Consider the following 24,005-nt stretch of genomic DNA (forward strand, 5'->3'; position numbering starts at 1 on the left):
CGGGTGGAAACATGGAACGAAGACTAGGTTCTCGCGCCCAAGTGGCTGAATGAATGAATGAATGAATGAATGGGAGCGATGAGACAAAGGTTTGATTATGCAGTGTCGTGTGCAAACGTGGCCGATTGGCTGGGAAGGAGGATTGATAACAGTCATGGGTAGAAGAGCCGATTGGCTAAGGGGACGACAGTGAAGATGTAAGGAAGGCAGATAGCTAGGTGTAATCACAAAACACATCTGTGATAAAACACAGATTCCACTAAAATGACACTGACAAATGTCTTTTTCACTGTTAAAGCAATGTGAGCTTAACATCTGTACAAAGTTTCATGAAATTTGATGCAGTATTTCTTGACATATCAGCCTAATTACGAAACTTCAATAATTGACATGATACACAGTACTGTAGATTTCCCATAATTCATTGCGATTTGTATCCTCGGAGATAACTGAGTGAAGTCTACTATGTCTCCCATGTGTAGACAAATTCACAGACTATTCATCAAAATTTTGAAAATGTACTTTTATGCACACCATTCTTCTCAATTCTCATTTTAAATAATTTGGAAAATTATGCATAATTGAGAGAGGAGATTGTGTCCTAAGCCATACAGAATAATGTGATGGAAAGTAGGGAGGCTGGTCGCACCTGTTTTATGAAACAAAAGGATAATGATTTTTTGCAATGGAAATGACAAAAGAAATTTGCATGCTAAGTTTTCTCAGAGAATGAACCCTTCAGTTCATCATAACTTGCTGCCTAAAAAGTATGGCATTTGTAGTACCTGCAGAATGAGACTTTTATGGTTGTTTAGTGGTTATTTTCAAACTTTCACTGAAATATCTAAACGTACTTTTACTAGATATTATTTAAAAATTATTCTGATGCTGCACACCAGTGGTTACATGCAGAACTGAAAAATTTTTTTAGAAAAGTAACCTTCAAGGATACAAATCAAAGAGTATTGTGGGTAATGTATTGTACTGTGTGATACTGCTACATGACGTGAAACAAATTGACGAGCATATGTATGAAATCGGTCAATGTCCTTGTACCAACTTTGAATGATACTGGTGGAAATATGTCTGAGTTATGGCTCTGTACATGAGGACATTGCCGCCACGCAGCGATATTCTTACTGTTTAAAAAATCAACACATATGTATGATGGGTGATTATGGCTTTGCTATAATCATTGTTAACGTCTGGAGGGACACGGGGAGAAGGGTTTAGACCTTGCTAAGTATGGGTCACCATGCACCACTACTTCTACTGCTTGCTGGATTCACTGGAGACGTAACCTTATCTACCAACCGCCTTCAAATTTACCGTTATCTAAACAACTTGCGTCACCCTTGCCACATCATTATCCATGCGCATATCAGTATGATCAAAGCCACAGATCGTCCATTTCAACTTCTGCCACGCTCAAGTTCACACCACAAAATTCCCACCCACCCTCCACTAAAAAAAAAAAAAAAAGCCTCGCCGCAGGCTAGCAGCTCACAATAAAAGATACTGTATGTCTCTATATCGCTAACTTTACATAATAAAGTTCCAGGGGGGTACTGTCATGGGTCTGCTGCGGGCGACTGGTAGCACGTTGCCCGATGCACGGTACCAATAACCCGTTACCGCCATCCAGGCCGCTATGACGCCTCGTTGCCCCCGCCATGGCAGTACATGCATAACCCCGGATTTCGGCCAAACACTTGTCTCCGTGTCGTTCCTTTGCGTTAACATAAGTTAATGTCCATGTACCAACTTTGAATAAAATCAGTTGAGACTTGCCAGAGTTATGGCTCTCGACATGAAAAAAACCATAACAAAATTGCCACCATGTGGCCATATTGTACCATATCGTGAAACAAATTGACGTACATATGTATAACATAAGTCAATGTCCTTGTACCAACTTTGAATAAATTCGGTTGATACATGTCTGAGTTATGGTTCCGGACATGAAAAAATCATTAAAAAATGGCCACACGGCGGCCATATTGGATCGTATCACAAAACAAATCAATGTGCATATATATGACATAGGTCAATGTCCTTGTACTAAGTTTGAATAAAATCAGTGAATAAAATCTGTCGAGATGTGCCCGAGTTTTGGCTAAGGACATGTAAAAATTGTAACAAAATGGCTGCCATGCAGCCATATTGGATCATATCATGAAACAAATTGACGTGCATATGCATGACATAAATTAATGTCCTTGTACCAACTTTGAACAAAATCGACTGAGATATGCCTGAGTTATGGCTCTGTACATGAAAAAATCGTAACGAAATGGCCGCACGGCAGCCATATTGGATCATATCACAAAACAAATTGACCTGCATATCTATGACATTGGTCAATATCCTTGTACCAACTTTGAATAAAATCAGTTGAAACATGTCTGAGTTATGGCTCTGTACATGAAAAAATCGTAATAAAATAGCTGCCTGGCAGCCATATTGGATCGTATCACAAAACGAATCGATTTGCATATGTATGACATATGAAGTAATCCTTGTACCAAGTTTGAATAAAATCTCTCCAGGCATCTCTGAGATATCTGCATTAACAGACGGACGCACACACGCACGCACGCACGCACGTACGCATGGACATGACAAGATATTTCGAGGTATCAAAAACGGAGAAGTGAGGGACATAGTGCGGGACACGCAAACTGCAATTTATGGCACTCTGCGGGACGTCCCGCACTGTGCAAAATATTGGACTCTGAGGGAACGTCCCGCAGAGAGTTAAAAACTGGACTCTGAGGGACTGGGGTGCCCCCAACGATGTGCATTGGTGTAGCACAAAATCACGATCGGGCCCATGGAGATCGGGCTTACTAAACATTGCGCTGCAGGTCGCTGAAACTGCATGTACTATGTGAAAATTTATCGAAAGGCGTGTAGGTGAAGAGAGTTGCGTGTTCCCCGTGTTGGGGCTGTATGCTATGGGCAGTCTTGAATTAATTGGAACGACGAGGATGAAATTTACGCGAGACATGTTTGCCATGTTTATACTGCTTCAAAGCATGGACTGTGAAATTTTGTGAGGTCGACAAATTAGGTAAAAAAAAACTCAAACGCACGTGGGTGTCACATCAAAATCAAAGTGGCCGCGATTACAGACGGAGCGATCTGTGACACTGCACCGGCCGCTCGACGGACGACGCGTAAGTTGACATCGTGTGCCAGCCCTTGGAAATATATTGTAACTCCCTGGCAGGCAGATGAGATAGTCTAATGGCGTTTGATGCATTGAAAGTTTGTAAAAATAATAAAAAAATGACATCACCGATCATAAGAAACGTGGTGTTGAAGATAATAGTTTTTAAGAGAAGACTATGACTACCATATTTCTGTAAGTATTGTCTAACTTTGGAAAACCAACATCTGAAGATTTACTTCAACCAACACTTTTGGATTTGTTCTACTCTTATTATAAGATTTGTCGAATTTCTGGAAAATAGGTGTACATTTTCGATGTCTGTGTATCGTCTATACAGCAGTCATATCCGAAAGAGTATCAGTTCGCGACAGCGTAAACCTCTCTCTCTCTCTCTCTCTCTCCCGGTGGTGGCAGTCCCCGGGTTGGTGGGTACCCAAGCGCGTTACCAAATTCACGGAAAAGGGGGTGTTTTTCTTCAGTCATCTCGGAGATTCTAGGTCCGTGAAATCGAGAAAAAGGGGTACTTTTTCAGAGTAACCTCCGAGATTTAAAGGGGTAGTCACTAAAAGAATTTGTGAAAAACATAAATGCAAAATCCAGAAAAAAGACTGACAATGTGAAGAATAAGCAAAGAATCCTAGAAACACTAGGGACAGTAGATGATGGGAGGTGTATTGTCACACAGGAGCCAGCAGAGAACTCCAGATCCAAACGGATAAGGAAGATGATTGTGTATGAATGTGACTAAAATCAGGTGAGGACAAACATTTGTGATGTATGTACATGTATACAAAGTCAACCTCCAGGGTCAACCCTGGAAGTCAACATATACTAACCTCCTAGATTTCGAAAATAAGGGTATGTTTTTTACAGCTAATTTCTCCCAGATTTGCCACAAATAGGGGGTTTTTCTCAGAAATATTCTAGGAAAGGGGGTACTTTTCAAACTTGGGTTACAAGCATGGGTACCCACCAACCCGGGGACTGCCACCGCCGGGCTCTCTCTCTCTCTCTCTCTCTCTCTCTCTCTCTCTCTCTCTGGCATTTTTCAACGTTTTATATTCTCGATATTTATATATCAATCTGAAGTCACTGCTCAATGCAAAAGTTGATGTCAATTTCCTGTATCGGGCATGGTCTCTGTCGTCACTCTAATCGTTATTTTCCTGTTATATTCGATACCAGACTCAAAACACAACGTGAACAACGCTGATAATATATTGCATCATTCGTATCGAAAACCGGTAAAGTTCGTAACTGGTGACATGTCACGGCCTGGAGAAAGTTCATCACCATCGATCGAATGTAGGTGATTCTGGTTTCTCAATCGAATCAAAAGTCCGACATTGACAAAATTGACATAAGATATGTCCGAAAAGTTATGTTTTATTCAACTAACTGATTCATCTCCTTTGATATCCCCTAAGCTACATGTAAACAGTCCGGAAAGACTGACATCGATGTCTCCCGGGCCCCCATGCATACAGTATGGCCGTACGTGTTCAAATAATTCTTCACCGTTTTGCAAAATATCTCGTCAACCGGGCGCATGGGCCACGTTTTTGTACGTTGGTCAAAACTAATGACACTATAGGTCAGGATATAACATCGGTCAAAGTAAGATTGAAATATGGAAGACGAAAATGCTTTCATCGATTGACAAAAATGAGAAGGAATGAGTCAGTAAATATCGAACCATAAAGGGGAGATCGAGACTGCAATCCCCCCATGATTAATCAACTGGGAACAAAATATATATTTCGATCGACAGACTTACACAACTAGAAACAGCATTTTATTCAGCTTTAAAATAAGTCACTGCCTTTCCTATAATAACACCCCGTTTGCGTTTCGATCTACTCTGCTCTGTCCCCAATCGGTATGGCCGTCCGGGTTTCGCCTGCCGTACTGACTGATACATGGTTATTTCTTCAGCTATTTTTTCATCGTTTGACATAAAATACAGCATCTCTTTTGGTGCACAAGGCAAATCAACGTTTAGAAGGAAAGTCACAGGAGGTTAGGATATTATATAGGTGAAATTAGAGTGGAATATTGAAGATGGAAAGACTTATCGGTCGACAAAAATTGCCATAAACTGATTGTCTATGATTTATTAATTGGGAACAAAAATATTCGATTGCGTCATTAACACAACCAGAAAGAGCATTTTCTTCGGCTTGAAAAAATAAGTCGTCGTCTTACTCTTTCCTTGACACTGTCCCCATTTGCGTTTGAAAATAGTAGTCTGTTCCCAGTCGGTATATATAAGAACGCATGGCACGGCAGCGTCGGCCGTACTTACCGACATGTAACATTGATTTTTCTCAGCAATTTTTTCAGCGTTCGCAAAAGATTTCGCAAACTCGTCCTTTTAGTGCACGGGGCACATCTGTCTATGTGTTTTAGGAACAAGCAACATGTGGTTCAGAACATAATATCTGTCAAATTAGGAAGGGATATTGATTCACACACAGAAAAAGTCTGTAAATTTCATCGACACGGGATGGTAAGAATTCGGAAAAGACGATGAGAAAGGGAGAAAGTAGGTAATTTATTCTGACTTTCTTCGATATTAAGGTTAGAAAATAGTTACAAAACCAGAGACTAGAGGGTTGGTACATCACACACGCTGAAACTTCACGCATATTTCGAAAGCGGCAACTGAGATCCAGCTCACTAAATCACTGAGGTTTCCCACTCAGCGAAATAATCATGTGACCCAATGAAAACCAATCTGAAAGCCGTTTACAAAGCCCTTTGTAGTTCTCATTTCTGCCTTTTTGTCTGACCCGTGGTTCATCGTATTCGTAACAGTGGTTTTCAATGTCTTGAAATATCGTTCATTCATGATCACCAACTGAAGGAATTTTTTGAAGGGTATGTAATTCGGTCGAATTAATAGGGATTGAGAAAGTCCCAGTTTCCGTCGGTGGTCGAATTGAAAGGGGCCAAATAAAATTATGTTTTATGAAAAAAATAGGGTGGTCGAATTGATCGGTATTTTACGGTGATCGCGTCTGGACATTTGTTTGAAGAGTTACTCCAAGCTGTACTCTGCTTGTTTTACCGTGACTATACGGTGTTTTCAATCAGGCTCCAACTAACAACGTGTATGCGGAAAAGAAATAAGTAAGACGCCTCTGGTTTGACGATAGTCCGATGTTCTCAGTACCCTTTTTCATAACACGCACATGACTTCAAGTAAACATAACGACATGACGATAAACCTTTCAGTCAAAATCACGTCAAAGCCTAGTCGAAGAAATCCGACAACAATGTCACATTTATCAACCAAATCAATGTCTTTGAGTGCCGTGGTTACACTGCAGAATTTTTCAGCACTTATCAATTTGCAACATTTTACAACGCCTTATATCATGTATATCAGGGTTCCAGACAGCACAATACTAGTAAATTCGGGACAAATAATCCAAACGTGTGTGTCTAATAACGTAGAAAGTGAGTCTGCCTGTGCAACGTATACAAACGAGGACTACTATTTACTGCCTATCGATATTGATGGACATATCGATAGTCTTTTTCACCGTGTCTATAAGTGGGTTGAGAGATAGCTCTGCGTACCGTGCTGTGTGTTCCCGACGTTATACAGACTACATGTGAGAGGCCGTATAACGCCGGGAACACACAGACCTGTACGCAAGGCTAGGACTGTGGTTGCTATGTCATAATCTGTTCACACGAGAAATTACGTCTCCATACAGATTTTACGTAAAAGCATTTCGATAAACTTCGAGGCACGATCTACTTGTGATATTATACCATTTCTCGCCATGACAGTGGTGGCAATCCAAGCGCCGCATCAGACAGGACATCGTGAAGAATGGGCTACATAGAAAGTTATATTTTCTTCTATGCTAAAAACGAAATAAACGTTAGAAGCGATTTCCTGGCGTAGCTGCATCTTTCTTTTCACGTTCTGTTGGCAGGATTCAAAATGACGACGACGCTGTTGGCGATCCATTGCAAACGAAAAACCCAAACTGAAAAGTAACGCGTCAGCGCGTACCGGACCAATGCACATCGTTGTGGGCGCCCCCCGTCCCTCAGAGTCCAGTTTTTAACTCTCTGCGGGACGTTCCCTCAGAGTCCAATATTTTGCACAGTGCGGGACGTCCCTCAGAGTGCCATAAATTGCAGTTTGCGTGTCCCGCAGTTTGTCCCTCACTCCTCCGTTTTTGATACCTCGAAATACCTCACATGACAAAACCTCTAAGTCCCCCCGGACGGTGTCTGTGGGGACTGAAAAATGACCACCATATTTAGCTTAGTGCAGTTGAGTGAACCATGAGCAGCAATTTAGTGAAAGCAGAAAGTAGGATCGACAAATCATGCACCAATGGAGCATTGAACAATCATTAATTTTTTCAGAAGTATAGTAACTCCTGAACACTTGCAGTATAGCAGGCATGACAACAAACAATATATATCACACATACTACTTGAGTCAAAAATATAAAAAGATATTGTAATAGAACAGACTTAATCAGTGCACAATGTCATTGAATGGCAACTGTCAAAGAACATACAGTACCTGGGGCCCATCACATTCCACAAATGTTTTGTACTTATCATAAACAAGCAACCCAGAGGTCGACACTAAGCTCCGCTGTGTTAAGTAAAGAATAACTATTTTTGACACGTGTTGATAAAGAAAAGTGGAAATCTTTAATAGCTCATTTCAGTGGCCTGACAAAAATAGCTGCAAAAATACAAAATTGAAGATCTCACCATAATTCGAACATATCACATTAATATCATCCCTAAGAACATATGCCAACCAAACCTTTCAGACGAGTAGTTTTTTGAGAAGCAATTTTATTGACCAAAAATGGCAAAAGTGCCCCCTCCAAAAAAAATTGAAGATTTCATCATACATGGTAATTTAAATATATCATATCAAATTAACCCCTTGGAACCTGTATACTAAATATCAAACCATCAGAAGAGCAGTTTTTGACAAACAAATCTTTATAACAACCAGATATGAACAGAATATGCTCACGTGTTTTACAACAGGTTCATTAATAGTAATACGCTTCACAGAACAATGAGATATATGTTATCACTATATGTAGCAGGTTTTTTTTAAAACTTCGCATAGTACTCTCAGAGTTTAATCACTAATTACAAAACTTTATTTAATATGCGAATGAGCTGTCAATTAACTTGACACTGCTCAATGCTTTATGGGACAATTAGATATCCATCAGATCAACATTTGTAGCACGTTTTATTTAATTTAATGCTGTAATTTTAGAGTAATATCACTTATTACAAAGTTCATTAAATACGCAAATAAACCCTACATTAACTTGACACTGTTCAATGATTCATAGCACAATGAAATATTTATAAAGTCAATATCTGTAGCAAGTTTCACCAAATTTTAGTGCCGAAATTCAGAGTTATATACCTAATTACAAAGTTTATTAAATATGCAAATGAACCCTTATTAACTTTATACTACTAAATGCTTTACAACACAGTTAGATATCTGTCGTATCAGTATGTGCAGCAGTGTTCATCACATTTGATGCAGTTATTTCGGAGTTACATGACTAATTATAAGACTTCATGGAATATGCAAATGAGCTAATTATTAACTTGACACCGCTCAATGCTTCTCAGTACAATTGGATATTTATCAGATCAACATCTGTAGCAAGTTTCATCAAATTTAATGCTTTAATTTTGGAGTAAAATCACTAATTACAAAGTTCATTAAATATGCAAATGAACCCTTAATTAACTTCACACAACTAAATGCTCTACACCACAATTAGATATCTGTCGGATCAGTATCTGCAGCAGGTTTCAGCACATTTGGTGCAGTTATTTTGGAGTTATACCACTAATTACTAAACTTCATAAAATATGCAAATGACCTATTTGTTAACTTGACACTGCCAAATGCTTCTCAGTACAATTAGATATTTATCAAAACAATATCTGTACCCAATTTCACTGACTTGGGTGCTGTAATTTCAGAGTTATATACCTTATTACAAAGTTCATTAAATATGCAAATGAACCCTTAATTAATTCTACACTACTAAATGCTTTACACTACAGTTAGATATCAGTCGGATCAGTATCTGCAGCAAATTTCATCACATTTGGTGAAGTTATATCGGAGTTATATGACTAATTACAAACCTTCATAAAATATGCAAATAAGCTATTTATTAACTTGACACTGCCTAATGCTTCTAACTATAATTAGATATATATAAAATCAATATTTGTTGCAAGTATCATCAAGTTTAGTGCAGGAATTTCAGAGTTATCTCACTAATAACAAAAGTTCATTAAATATGCAAATGAGAAGATAATTGACATGACACTCACAGTATCATCATAATGTTCTTAGATTGTCATCTGTGAAAAGTTTCATGAAATTTTGTGCAGTATTTCTTGATATATGTCTACACTGTCATTACCGTCTCCATAGGGAATACAGTAACCATTGTATGGAAAAATTCGATATTGCATAACTTCATTAATATGCAAGCCACACTAACCAAAATCTAATCAGTTCTTGCAAGTAGCATATGGTACCTGTGTACCAAATCTGACTTGAATCCGTTCAGGCGTTTTTGAGTTATCGTGTAAACAGACAGACAGACAGACAGACACACACACACACTAACACACACACACACACACACATGGACAGACAGACAGACATCGCTATGACAATAGCCCACGTGTTTACACACGTGAGCTAAAAATGTCAAAAATTGTCCAAAAAATGCAAAATTGCAGATTTCATCATAATTTCAATATATCACATGTAATTTATCTGTAGGAACCTGTATACCAAATATCAAAGCTATCAGAAGAGCATTTTTTGACAAACAAATTTTTTGACCAAAAATGGCAGAAATTGCCCCCAAAATACAAAATTGTAGATTTCATCATTATTTCAACACATCATAAAAAAGATAACACCTAGGAGCCTGTGTACCAAATATCAAAGCTATCAGACGAGCAGGTTTTCAGAGTCATCAGACACACAGTTTTTGACTAAATATGACAAAAATTGCTGCAAAAATAAAAAAATTACTGATTTCATCATAATTTTTATGCGTCGCATTGAGATCATCTGTAGGAATCTGTATACCAATTAACAAAGCTATCAGACTAGTACTTTTTGAGAAATATATTTTTTGACCAAAAATGGCAATAATTGCCCCTAAATTAAAACATTGGATCGTATCACAAAATAAAAATTGATGTGCATATATATGCCAGAGTGATGTGTGATGCAAGATATAATGCTTTGACCACGCATTTATTTAAAACAATGCATTTAATGCCATTACCAGATAGAATAGTTTATAAGAATGTTTGTATGGTTTGTAAATGTTTAAATAATCTTGCATCACAATATATGACAAGTCTTTTTACCAAAATTGATCTAAGATGCAAAAATTGTTAGTGGTTCCTGCAACAAATAAGGATTTTTATCGAAAAGGGTTTACTGTAAATAGTGCCAATCAGTGGAATAATGTCGATTTAAATATAAGATCTAGTAACTAATTGAGCAGTTTTAAAACTGCTTACCTGAAAGCTTATTGGGAATAATTTTTGTGTTTGTGAGTTTTAGTTTTCTTGTAAAATTGTTTTTGTTGTCTAGTGTGATTGTGCATTTATTTTCTCTTGTGTGCAGGTTCACTCCTGGCCACTTTTTTCTGCGTATTGTATTGTACTAGCTTTGTTTGTCATGTTTCATGTTGTTCTGCTGTGTATCAGTTTGTATGTTCATCTGAGGGCCCTGGGGAAGATAAGCATCTTTACTGAAGCTTACCAGGCTACCCTCGTTAAACAAGGTATAATAAAATAAAATAAAATACAAATATAACTTTGTTTCTCATCCCAGACATATTGCAAAAATGATGCGGGGACGCAGTTTTTTGCTCCTCATTTTTTTACTCTTCAACCAAAAAGAAAGCGCAAAAACATGAAAACAACAGAAATGCATGTTGTATCGCAGCAGTTCTGCGATTTGACTTTTAGTGCAGCAATGCACAGTTTTGTCAGCTTAATATAACAGTGACACATGTGTACAGTTCTGAATGGAATGTTACTGTCAGTTATTTTGTTTACAGTTCTGTTTTATACAGCACTGTGTTATGCACTATCGAGGCATATTTTTGTTTTTTTCGTGTTATTTCCACATTGGCAGAAAAAAAAAGGTTGACACCGCGGGTCTCAATTGATATGCGCAAGGATGAGAAACAAACTTTTTATTTTTCTTGGCCTAAAGATTTTTTTTATCAGCACTATGTACGACTACTCAATAATTTTGTGATGTCTTCATAATTCTACTTCAAATAAGATGTGACTTAACGTGAATCACGACAGAAAGGATAAAAAGGAAGGAAAAAAGCAATATGTTGTCTACAAAGTCTGTTGACTTGGCTTGTGTACAGGAGTAATTTGCAATGAATTTTGATTATAAGGAATTGAATTGAGCAATGAGTCCAGATTTACCTGTAATTCAGTCCCAGAATGAGGGTTACATGAGTGTGTACCGGTGCTTTACTGTCTGTTCTGTGCTGTTTTGTGTCTATGTTTATTATAACTAGTGAATTATCGGATTACGGATGGGTATGATTGCGATTATTTTGTAATGGCTTATTGTTATTTTTATATACTGACGTTGAAAGTAACGAAATTTTACAATCGGTCATGTTGAAAACTTTTTACCAATTACATGTAAGTCCTCCCAACTTAGAAAGTGTGTCGATAAAGACACTCACATTTGTATTGTATCTTTAATTCATCCTGCAGGAATGCTTATCAATTACTTCGCATTTCCCAAATCGATGAAATTCGTGATTCATGATGTCTGAGTAATATCAGAAAAACAGTATACCCCAAGTATATGTAACTCTGAAGGTGTAACTGACTGATTTTGAAAAAAGATGAATGATACAACACTCATTTATATTCAGTTAGTTTCCATTTACTAATATTTTATCGGTCGATTGATAATTTATTTGTTGACTTGATGCATTATCAGTTGATTGGAATCTTTACTCTGCACTATCTCTCTATTTATCTATTCACCGATCGATCTATATATATATATATATATATATATATATATATATATATATATATATATATATATATATATATAAATTTATCAATCTTTCTATTAGTCGAGCAATCGATCGATTCATTCAATCATTCAATCGATAGAAATATCAATCGATTGATTGATCAGTACATTGATCGGTCAATCGGCCTATCTATCGATTGATCAATGGATTGGTCTTTCGATCGAGGATAGATCTATCCCCATGAATCTATTCCTATCTATTCCTATCGGTAACTTTTTACTAAGCTAATACATTATCTGTTAGAAAAAATTACTATGTTATTGGTTTGTTACTATGTTATCGGTTGATATACTACGTTATCTGGTTTGATACATTATCGGTTAGTTACTACGTTATCGGTTGTAACAAGGCCTACATTAATCATATATAGTGATTCTTTCATTAAATAATCATGTTGTATCGACATTCTACATATAATAATGATTGTCCCAGAAATGTACCAAGCACCTGTCGTGTTGGTCATGAAATAAAGGCAGTATGAGTCACAAATGTATTGTGTTAGTCATGAAATAAAGGCGGTATGACTCACAAATTTATTGTGTTGGTCATAAAATAAAGGCAGTATATCACAAATATATTGGGTGGGTCATGAAATAAAGGCAGTATGAGTCACAACAGTATTGTGTGGGTCACAAACATAGAGCGCATTTGTCTCATATGTATGTACATATTTGAATACTAGTACTGGTTGACAGTACCTAAGTTTTGGACATTGTTTGAAAGGGACCAATTAGCATAAACTACATAAAGAGTGGTAGTACAGAGAAGACTATAAATTTCCATACCTTGATCAGAGAGAGCACGCATCAGTTTTTCATCTTGTTTACTGCTAGTAATAATGCAAGCTGGCATAACCTGCTGAATAACTGTAAACATGCATACCATTAACAGATTCATCTTGGTATTAGGGACATAGGAAACTTTGGTTATAGATGGTAAAATAAGCCACCTAACGGCTGACAGAGCTCTGCTGTGTTATGTAAAGAATAACTTTTTTGTGACACATGGGGTGCGTTTGGGCCTACCGTTCTCGTCAGGAGAACATCCGACGAGGGCGAGCTTCCGATAGCTGTTCTTGTTCTCCACGACCAAACGACACAGCCTCGCTTTGGCTGAACTTGGTACAAATGTGATTATAGTCACGGCAACAGACAACTGTCATGAAGGAGATCCTATTTCTACAGTGGTAGGGCTATATTTTAATTATCGTTCACACATAAGCTTTACCCAAATATTACGTTGAAGACGTTTGTTGTATTTGTACAACACAGTTTACTCTCGAAAATTTTAATCAACACTCCAAACACGAAAAACATCACATGTTTGGCAAGATCAAACTTGTAATAATTCACCTATCTCGACTTGTATCCTGAGACATTTTTCATACAATAGCAACATAGCACTACCCTTTTCATTTTTGCGCGGCTGGTTTCCGCCATCTTGTTCTCGTCTGCTCCCGGATCAGACAGGGGTTGTGTTCTGCGTTCTCAGAACGAAGATCGGCTATTTCCGGAAATGTAGCTAAGAGAATCGAGCGCGCTCGGCATATCCGAGCACCGTTCTTGTGTTGAGAACAGTGTGCCTAAACGCACCCATGTGTTGAAAAAGAAGCATGGCCTCATCAAGAATGGCAAATGAAGATTTCATCATAGTTTGAACATATCACATTAAGATCATCCATATAGTGAGCACGTCTACCAAATATCAAAGCTATCAGACAAGTAGTTTTTGAGAAACAAATTTTTTTACCAAAAGTGGCAAAAATTGCACCAAAATACAAAGTTGCAGACTTCATCATAATTACAAAGTTCACATGAGAGTAATTCCTAGGAACCTATACTGTATATCAAAGATATCTGACAAGTGGTTTTTCAGAAAAAAATTTGACCGAAAATGGCAAAACTAGTGACAATGTCATGGTGGCTCCCATATAGTTATCAAAACAAGCTAACAAAGATATGAAGCATAGCATGAATTACAGTTTGCCTATGCAGCTTTGATTGCATTTGGCAAGCCTGAGTGAGTATATGTATGATATTTTATCATATACCCATGCCCATATTGCTTCATCCTAGTGACATTCACCATAAAATATCAGCCGTGATATTTCATGGTAAACATCGATATATGCACGGTAAACGTTATCAGTTTCTGAGTTCTCCTGAACTACATTAGCACTTTGTTTGTAAACAACATAAACAAGTCATTGACAATGACATAGTCCCCACTTGTAATAGGAGTATTAGTCTTGATGGGGCAGGGAAATGTGGTCATTAAGAAGTATCACTGGAGTGTATATGTTGAGATCTATGGGCACATAGGTCTATGTCGTTGTTCCCAATTTGAAACACATGAGGCATGTCTAAGTTATGGTTCTAAATCGAGAAAAAAGATCAGACCTCTAGCTGTATTGGCCAGCCAAGAAATACATATGCGCATAATAAATGAGGTACAAGATGTGACATCTTAAGGTCTAATATCCTATCAAAATTGGAGGGTATAGAACTTGTGGTTACTGAGTTATGCAAATATACCTATGATCAAGGTCAAAGGTCATCAAGGTCACGTGACATTTGAAAAAAATTGTATTGCTAATTAATCCCTATATGCCAAAAATCAGACCTCTAGCTCTATTCGCTTGCCAAGAATTAGATGTGTGCATAATAAATGAAAAAAAGCGTGTTTTGTCATAAGGTCTCCCATCCTACTAAATATAAAGGACATAGCACTCGTGGTTACTTATTTATTGACATAAACGTATATTTTAGGTAAAAGGTCACATTACATTTGGTCAAATAATTTCTATCCTATAGTTATCCCTATATACCAAAAATCAGACATCCAGCTCTATTGGCTTGCTCAAAATTAGATATGTGCATAATTAATGAGGTACAGTATGTAGCGTGATATACAATATGTTGCGTCATAAGGTTCTTGTTATTTTTTTCCGTCTCCATACCATATATGAAGGGTGTACCACTTGTGGTTTCTGAGTTATAAAACAAATATGTATATTTGAGGTCAAAGGTCACCGAGGTCACGTGACATTTTGTCAAAAAATTGTATTGCTAAGTTATCCCTACATACCAAAAATCAGACCTCTAGCTCTATTGGCTCGCTCAAAATTAGATATGTGCATAATTAATGATGTAAAATATGTGGCGTCATAAGGTGTCCCATCATACCATATATGAAGGGTGTACCACTTGTGGTTACTGAGTTATGGACAAATATGTATATTTGAGGTCAAAGGTCACCGAGGTCACGTGACATTTTGTCAAAAAAATTGTATTGCTAAGTTATCCCTATATACCAAAAACCAGACCTCTAGCTCTATTGGCTCGCTCAAAATTAGATATGCACATAATTAATGAGGTACAATATGTGGCGTCATAAGGTGTCCCATCATACCATGGGGTGTAGCACTTGTGGTTACTGAGTTATGGACAAATATGTATATTTGAGGTCAAAGGTCACCGAGGTGAAGTGACATTTTGTCAAAATATCTGAGATATCTGCGTGAACGGATGGACTCATGGACAGTCATGACCCAATCTATAAGCCCTCTGGACTTCATCCGTGGGGACTAAAAACTGTGTCACTGCATCCTTTTTGCAATATGAATACGATGAGAAACTAAATTTTTATTTTTCTTGGCCTTAGACATGGGAGTCAATGGAGAAGAGACTTATACATGGGAGTCTATGGTGGTGTAAACAAAAAAGTCCTCTTACACGGCCAAATTTGATCGCATTGTGGAACAAATTGACGTGCATCTGTATGGGGTAGGATACTATCCTTGTGCAAAGTTTGAAAGAAATTGACCTGGGCATGTCTGAGATATCTGCGTGAACGGACGGACGCACGGACGGACGCACGGACATGACCAAACCTATAAGTCCCCCCCGGACGGTGTCCATGGGGACTAACAAAAAGCTGGCTGCTGCTCCCCGCCTGCGAAGTGATGTCGCCGACCGTAAAAATTGAAGGGCTTCGAGGAAGACGGGTATTTCTGGTTGCCAAATATGGAAATAATATGTGAATCTTGTAATGTTTTCCCATGGTTTTCTTGTTTAAGTTCTCGTATCTTTTTGGCCAAGCTCTAGCGAAAATTCTGCGACGACAGTTGACATGGCAACTCTCAGGGTAAACATACAAAATGGCGGCCCCTCTCCACACGAGCTCTGTGCCGTACAACAATCGAGTGCGATCAAAATCAGGATAGATTTAAAGCTGAGGACAGTTTTTGATCGGTTACAATTGTAATAGCATATTGAACATTAAAAGGTTCCTTCTGTAGGACGTTTTTTGAATCCTGGTATCTTTCTTCTTGGGGTTCATTGAGATATGGAGGACTTGTCACGTGTGATGTTGACTTTGTCGTATACTTTGTTACGTGCAGAGAAAACGAACAAAAAGGGTGAACTCAGCAGTTTTCGTTTAAACAGAATTTATTACGAAAATAAAACTAATTGCTAAGTCAGGGATAGAGTACAAGCTTTAAAAGTGTACAGACTAATTATCTCAGCTGGGACGGCAAAGCTCCAGTCTCAGAGTTGTAACAGTCTGTCGGATGAATGAACAGTCCTATGGCTTGCAGGCTTGAAGTTGCACAAAGTCCACAGTGTAAATCCAGCGTTGGCAGTGAAGGTCTTGAAAAGTCTTGAGAAGGACTACTGCTGGAGTTTAGTAACACACAAGAGACACGATCCCAAAGTCTGACTGCAAGCCTGCTGTCCCAGTATTTATACTCATGTGCTTACATAAGCATATAAGAACAATCTAGAACTTTTATTGACATGCTAATTACTGTTCTAAAATTATCTCTCTTACACAACTAACTAAATTTCTAGAACATTCCAAACATGACTAATTGAATTCAAGGTTGTGAGGTCATTAAGGGCAGTGACCTTGAGAATGTTCTAGACTAATTGAACTCAGGTCATGATGAGTGTGGGGGAAATGACCTACATAACACACCCCCTCTTCAAAAAAGAAAATTTTTCAAAGAAAAATCTTTCTTTTGCAAATGTAATCTTGAAAAAGATTTAAGTACTCAAATTTTTTTTTACTCTAAAGTAAAATTTCTTGAAAGTGAACAACAATAAACTCTAAATACGAGAGAGACAGTCTGCAATTAAATTGTCTCTGCCTTTGATATGTCTAATATCAAGATTAAACTCCTGTAACATTAAACTCCATCTTAGCAATCTCTGATTTTTGCCTTTAAATTTCTGCAGAAAAACAAGAGGGTTGTGATCAATATAAACCACTATTGGCTGATTTGAAGAAGTAACATAAACTTCAAAATGCTGTAAAGCTAATATCAAAGATAAACACTCTTTTTCAATTGTAGAGTAGTTTCTCTGGGATTTGTTAAATTTGCGTGAAAAATAGCAAACAGGATGATCTACACCATGACTATCCTCTTGCAATAAAACAGCACTAGCAGCCGTATCACTAGCATCCACAGCTAATTTGAATGGCAAAGTGAAATCTGGTGCAGACAACACTGGAGCACTTTGCAGTATGGCTTTAAGTGTATCAAATGCCTGTTGGCATTGCTCTGACCAAACAAACTTTACTTTCTTTTTAAGTAAGTTTGTCAAAGGCTCAGTAATTGCGGAGAAATTTGGACAGAATTTTCTGTAGTAACCAGCCATACCGAGAAAGCGCATCAGTTGTCGTTTGCAGTTTGGTATGGGAAAACTTGAAATGGCACTGATTTTGGCATCAACATGAGGTTTTACCTCACCCTGTCCTACAGTATGTCCGAGGTAAGTCACCCTCGCCCAACCAAACTCAGATTTGGCAAGGTTGACAGTCAACATTGCTTTGCTCAGTCTCTCAAAGAACTTTCGCATGAGCTTGATGTGTTCCTCCCGGGTGTCACTATACAGGACGACGTCGTCAACGTAAGCTGCACACCCGTCTAGCCCGGATATGACGTTGTTGATCATCCGTTGGAACGTTGCCGAAGAGTTCTTTATTCCGAATGGCATCACCTTGTACTGGAACAATCCGTCTGGTGTAACAAAGGCAGATATTTCACGAGCACGATCCGTCAGAGGGACTTGCCAAAATCCCTTCAGTAGGTCAAATTTCGTCACATACTTGGCTTTTCCCACTCGGTCGATGCAGTCATCAATCCTCGGGATTGGGAAAGTGTCTGTCTTTGTTAAAGTGTTGACTTTCCTAAAGTCCGTGCACATAGGATAACTGTGGTCTGATTTGGGAACAAGTATGCACGGCGAACTCCAGTTACTTTTACTGGGTTCAATAAAGTCATTGTCCAGCAGGTATTTGACTTCTTCTGGAGATATTTCGCTTTTGTTGGATTCATTCTGTATGGATGTTGTTTTACAGGCTACTGTCCCCAACATCAACGTCGTGATAGATGACGTTTGTCCTCGTTGGAACATCTTGAAACAGGTGTTTATATTCGTGGAGCAGTTCTTTCACCTGTTGTTGTTGTTCTGGCTGGAGGTGTGCCAACTTTGTAGACTCCAGCTTCTCCAGGATTTCTGAGTTCTGAAGCTTGACCGAGCCCAGCTTTGAGTTTAGAGTATTTTCACTCAAGTCAGTTTCAGTATCACTATCTTCATAATGGTTTGAACTGACTGCATTGACAGGCTTTGTTATAGTAGGATTATCCCTATCCAAATATGGCTTAAGCATATTTATGTGACATAGCTGTTTTTGTTTTCGCTTGTCAGGTGTTATTATGATGTAATTTTAATCACTCAATTTCTTATCAATTAGGTATGGCCCAAAGTAACGAGCATGGAGTGGTTTGCTAGGAACCGGAAGTAGAGCAAGAACTTTTTGACCTGGTTCAAACTTCTGTTTTGAGGTGTTTTTATCGTATTTGGTTTTCATTGACTGCTGAGATGACTCAAGATTTTCTCTCGCTAATTCACGAGTTTAAGTGGGCCACGGACTGTATGACCAAATACAAGCTCAAATGGGCTAAAACCAAGAGACTCTTGAATTGACTCTCTAACAGCAAAGAGCAGAAAATGAATTCCTTCATCCCACTGCTTCTCTGTGTCAAAAACAGTAGGTCCTAATCATGTTTTTCAAAGTTTGATGAAATCGCTCAAGAGCACCCTGACTTTCTGGATGATAGGCGGATGACCTATACTGTTTAATGCCTAGCTGATCCATTACTTGTTGAAAAATACCAGACATAAAGTTGGAGCCTTGATCGGACTGGACACATTTAGGGAGGCCGAATAAAGTGAAAAATCTGACTAAAGCTCTCACTATAGTCTTTGTCTTTATATTTCTCAGTGGTATGGCTTCGGGGAACCGAGTTGATGTACACATAATTGTCAACATGTACTCATTTCCTGATCTTGTTTTTGGTAGGGGCCCAATTGACACAGTCTATTAGTATCCTACTAAATGGTTCTTGAAATGCAAGAATTGGCTATAAAGGGGCCTTTGGAATGGTCTGATTCGGCTTTCCTACCATTTGACATGTGTGACAAGTTTTACAGAAATGTGTTACATCCTGCCTGAGATTAGGCCAATAAAAGTGACTGAGAATTTCATGATAAGTTTTCCTTACTCCCAAATGACCAGCCCAGGGCGTTTCATGGGCCAGGCGCAATATTTCAGCACGATAGGGCTTTGGAACCACAATTTGATGTTTTATAGCCCAATCATCATCAACCAAAACATCTGGAGGTCTCCATTTACGCATGAGAATACCAGATTTTGTATAATAGGAAACAGAGCTACCTGAAGTTTTATCTTCATCATCTACCCTGTCAAACAAAGACAAAATATCTGGGTCTTTGTGTTGTTCTGCAATGAGATTTGATCTAGAAAATGTCGGACTTTGGTCAGCAGAAGTTTTACTGGAAGTTTCAAATCCACGAGGGATAACGGAATGATCCGTGTCAAACACCTGACTGAGAAAGGTGTCATTTAAGTCAACATCTGTGACATTATTTTTGAGAGTATTTTGATTCTCAGAAGTTTTCTTTGACATGGCTCGAGTAATAGCACATGAAGGAAATAAATCGGGTATCTCTTGTTCAATTGGCTCTGGATCCTGATCTAAACTAGGATTATCAGTCACAAGTGGATTAGTAATGACCTTGTCCCTGGCAAGGTCGTTTCCGAGAAGAAGGTGAATCCCTTCAAAAGGCAAACAAGGCCTAATACCTAAAGTCAAGGTCCAGAAACAAAGTCCGAAGACAAATAGACATTATGGAGAGGAACAGGAATGTAGTCATTACAATCTACCCCCTTAATAAGAACTTTAGAACCTGAAAATGACTTTTCAGAAAACGGCAGGGTCTCTGCCAACAAAAGAGACTGGGAAGCCCCGGTATCTCTTAAAATTTTGACAGGGGTAGCGGAAGAAAAATCACTAGAAAGTGATATAAAACCATCATGAATAAATGGTTCGAAAATACCCATAATGCTATCTTGAGATGAATTGACCTTGACCTCATTAATTGGGGATGAGAGGTGTTTAACCTCAGAAAATGTGTTGCACACATAATTAGACTCTAATTGAGTTGATGAAGAAATAAAGCCGGTGGGCTTAGATCCACTTTGACCACTTTGACCTTCACGTTTTCTTTTCAATTTGAAACAATCTGACATTAAATGGCCGTCTTTCTTACAATAATTACAAGAAAGTGTACCAAACTGTTTGTCAGAAGGAGACTGAGACTTGGGATCTGATGATGTGGGAGTGTTACTTGAACTCTGTAAACTGTTGTCATTTGATTTCCTACTGTCCTTTGAAAATTTCTTGGATGAAAAGGAGGAGTTAAATTTACCTGCATTGTTTCTGTAGGAAAAGGACTGGGATGGTTTGCTGAGAAATGAAGATGTGTGGGTCAATGAATAATCATCGGCTAAACGTTCAGCAACCTCCAATGTATCTGCCTTTTGTTCATTGATAAACATCTTGATGTCACTCCGGATGCACCTTTTAAATTCCTCAATCAAAACAAGCTGTCGTAATTTGTCATAATTCTGACTGACCTTTTCAGAAGAACACCAACGATCAAACAGTTGTTCTTTTGTTCGAGCAAATTCAACATAAGTTTGATCCTTCACCTTCTCACAATCCCTAAATTGCTGACGGTAATTAAGCTTCAGGCACCAACTCATAGCCCTTGAGAATTAATTCCTTCACAGAATCATAATTTGAAGCCTGCTCTACTGACAACTGAATGTAAATTTCTCTGGCTTTACCCACCAAAGCACTCTGCAAAAGCATAGACCAGGACTCAGGAGGCCAATTCAGACTCTGAGCAATTTTCTCCAAATGGAGAAAATATTTGTCAACATCCTTTTCTTGGAAAGGGGGAACTAACCTGAAATGCTTAGTGATGTCAAACTTGTCTGAAGGGAAGAATTTTCCTGACTGTCCAAGCTCTAAACATTTTATTTCTACCTGTAATCGCTGTTCTTCTAATCGCAATTCTTTTTCTCTCTGTCTTTCTTCCATTTCTAATCTTTCCTGCCTATCTTTCTCTCTCTGTCTTTCTTCCATTTGCAACTTTTCACGTGCCAAATCTGCCTGTATTTCTAATTCTAATTTTTTGAGTTCGAAGGAAGACTCAGGCTCATAATCTTTTAAGGCAGACTCCTCAAAATGGCCAGAATTAACTAAATGTTTTGCAATGTGGTACTGTATTTCCCGCTTGCGCATAGATCTTTTGACATCTATACTTTAAGGAAATTGGCCAGTGCTATGAGGTTGTCTTTTCTGAGGGAATTAAATGTGTCCTGATCAAGGTCATCCATAAATTCGTCTGGCTTGAATTCCGTCATGATTAAATTTTGCTGAGTTCACAGTGTACAGTAGTTTTGAAAAAGGCAGGCAAAATGTTGTCAAACGGCTCAAAATATTCGTACCCCGGACAAGCCCCCAATTTGTTACGTGCAGAGAAAACGAACAAAAAGGGTGAACTCAGCAGTTTTCGTTTAAACAGAATTTATTACGAAAATAAAACTAATTGCTAAGTCAGGGATAGAGAACAAGCTTTAAAAGTGTACAGACTACTTATCTCAGCTGGGACGGCAAAGCTCCAGTCTCAGAGTTGTAACAGTCTGTCGGATGAATGTACAGTCCTATGGCTTGCAGGCTTGAAGTTGCACAAAGTCCACAGTGTAAATCCAGCGTTGGCAGTGAAGGTCTTGAAAAGTCTTGAGAAGGACTACTGCTGGAGTTTAGTAACACACAAGAGACACGATCCCAAAGTCTGACTGCAAGCCTGCTGTCCCAGTATTTATACTCATGTGCTTACATAAGCATATAAGAACAATCTAGAACTTTTATTGACATGCTAATTACTGTTCTAAAATTATCTCTCTTACACAACTAAATTTCTAGAACATTCCAAACATGACTAATTGAATTCAAGGTTGTGAGGTCATTAAGGGCAGTGACCTTGAGAATGTTCTAGACTGATTGAACTCAGGTCATGATGAGTGTGGGGGAAATGACCTACATAACAACTTTATGAATGAAGCCTGTTCACATTTCGCATAAATATTCAGATATTTATGCGCAAGGCGTAATAGCCTCAAAATTTGAGGTTTTTTCTACCATTAGTAAAATTATGGGCATGGGTATATGATAAATCGGTTATTCGTCTCGTGTCTGACGCAGCACAAATAACATGAATGCTGATACGACAAAGGAACAGGTGATATTGTGTAATAACCTCTAAGAATAGAAGTTATACCTGGTTCAAGAGTATTTACTTATGAACAGTAGAAGAGCGATGCAAGGCATACACTGAAAGAGTCTGGGACCAAAGCAGCTCTCTTCCTGCTGCAATGCTTCTACAAAACAAAGGATTTGGTTGGAAAAAAACTTGAAGGGAGCTAACTGTCGTGAAAGTATTGATCCTGATACTGTGTCTGCAATTATTGGTAAGTTTCATATATTCCTTTCTCTCTCCCTACAAGCACCTCATATAGTGCAATGAGTATAACTTTATGTGAAATTAAGGTATTTTAATACTTAGTTTTTCACTGAAATTGAGGTACCTTTAAATTATTCTGCAGGTTTTGCAAGTGCTGCCTGTAACAAGGGACAAGTAGCCATCATTAAGCAGGCCCTTCACAACAAGTTGTCATCTGTTACCTCCGTCATAAGGAAAAAAATGGAATGCAAGTAAACTATCAGACGGGAAATCCAGTAATCAGAAATACAAGTAAGTTAGATCCATATGTTATTACAGTTAGACCATCTTAGTATGTGAGATCAGATATTTGAAAGTGATTGTGTCGGCAGATATGTTTGCAATAATACTTCTTCATTTTACTTTAAGACATTTTTGTGTCAATTTATGCCACAAACCTGTCAGTATAGTCATATGCACTTTGATGGCCTGCTCACACGAAATCCATGCTGACTATTGTTATCTAACTATTGATCAACAGATACTGATGGAAGCAGAAGTGACGATGGAGATGGCAGTATCCATGGCAATACATTTCATGAGCATTCTAGTGTACAAATGGATACCGACAGTGACTGATATAGCCAACAGTGAGTGAAGCATTCCATGAATCTGTCCACCTTGTTTCAACAGAGACTTCAAATACGGATAGTTTTCAATCGGGTTCGAACCCACAACATACGGCATCAGTCGCCTAGCGGAGAGGCCACAGAGAGAACCGCTTGGCTAAAT

The 24,005-nt window shown here is 38.2% G+C and overlaps 1 protein-coding gene across 3 annotated transcripts in view; it reads right to left on the reverse strand.

Annotated features, from left to right (window-relative positions):
- Positions 1-24,005, reverse strand: part of LOC139139386 (mutS protein homolog 5-like) — a 258,320-nt gene that overhangs the window by 182,497 nt on the left and 51,818 nt on the right. For all 3 annotated transcript variants that reach the window (XM_070708289.1, XM_070708290.1, XM_070708288.1), the window contains exon 4: positions 13,116-13,196. In XM_070708289.1, the coding sequence (XP_070564390.1) occupies positions 13,116-13,196 (81 nt within the window). The remainder of the gene's footprint in view (positions 1-13,115; positions 13,197-24,005) is intronic.

This window comes from Ptychodera flava, chromosome 8 (assembly GCF_041260155.1).
Source record: "Ptychodera flava strain L36383 chromosome 8, AS_Pfla_20210202, whole genome shotgun sequence".
NCBI lineage: Eukaryota > Metazoa > Hemichordata > Enteropneusta > Ptychoderidae > Ptychodera > Ptychodera flava.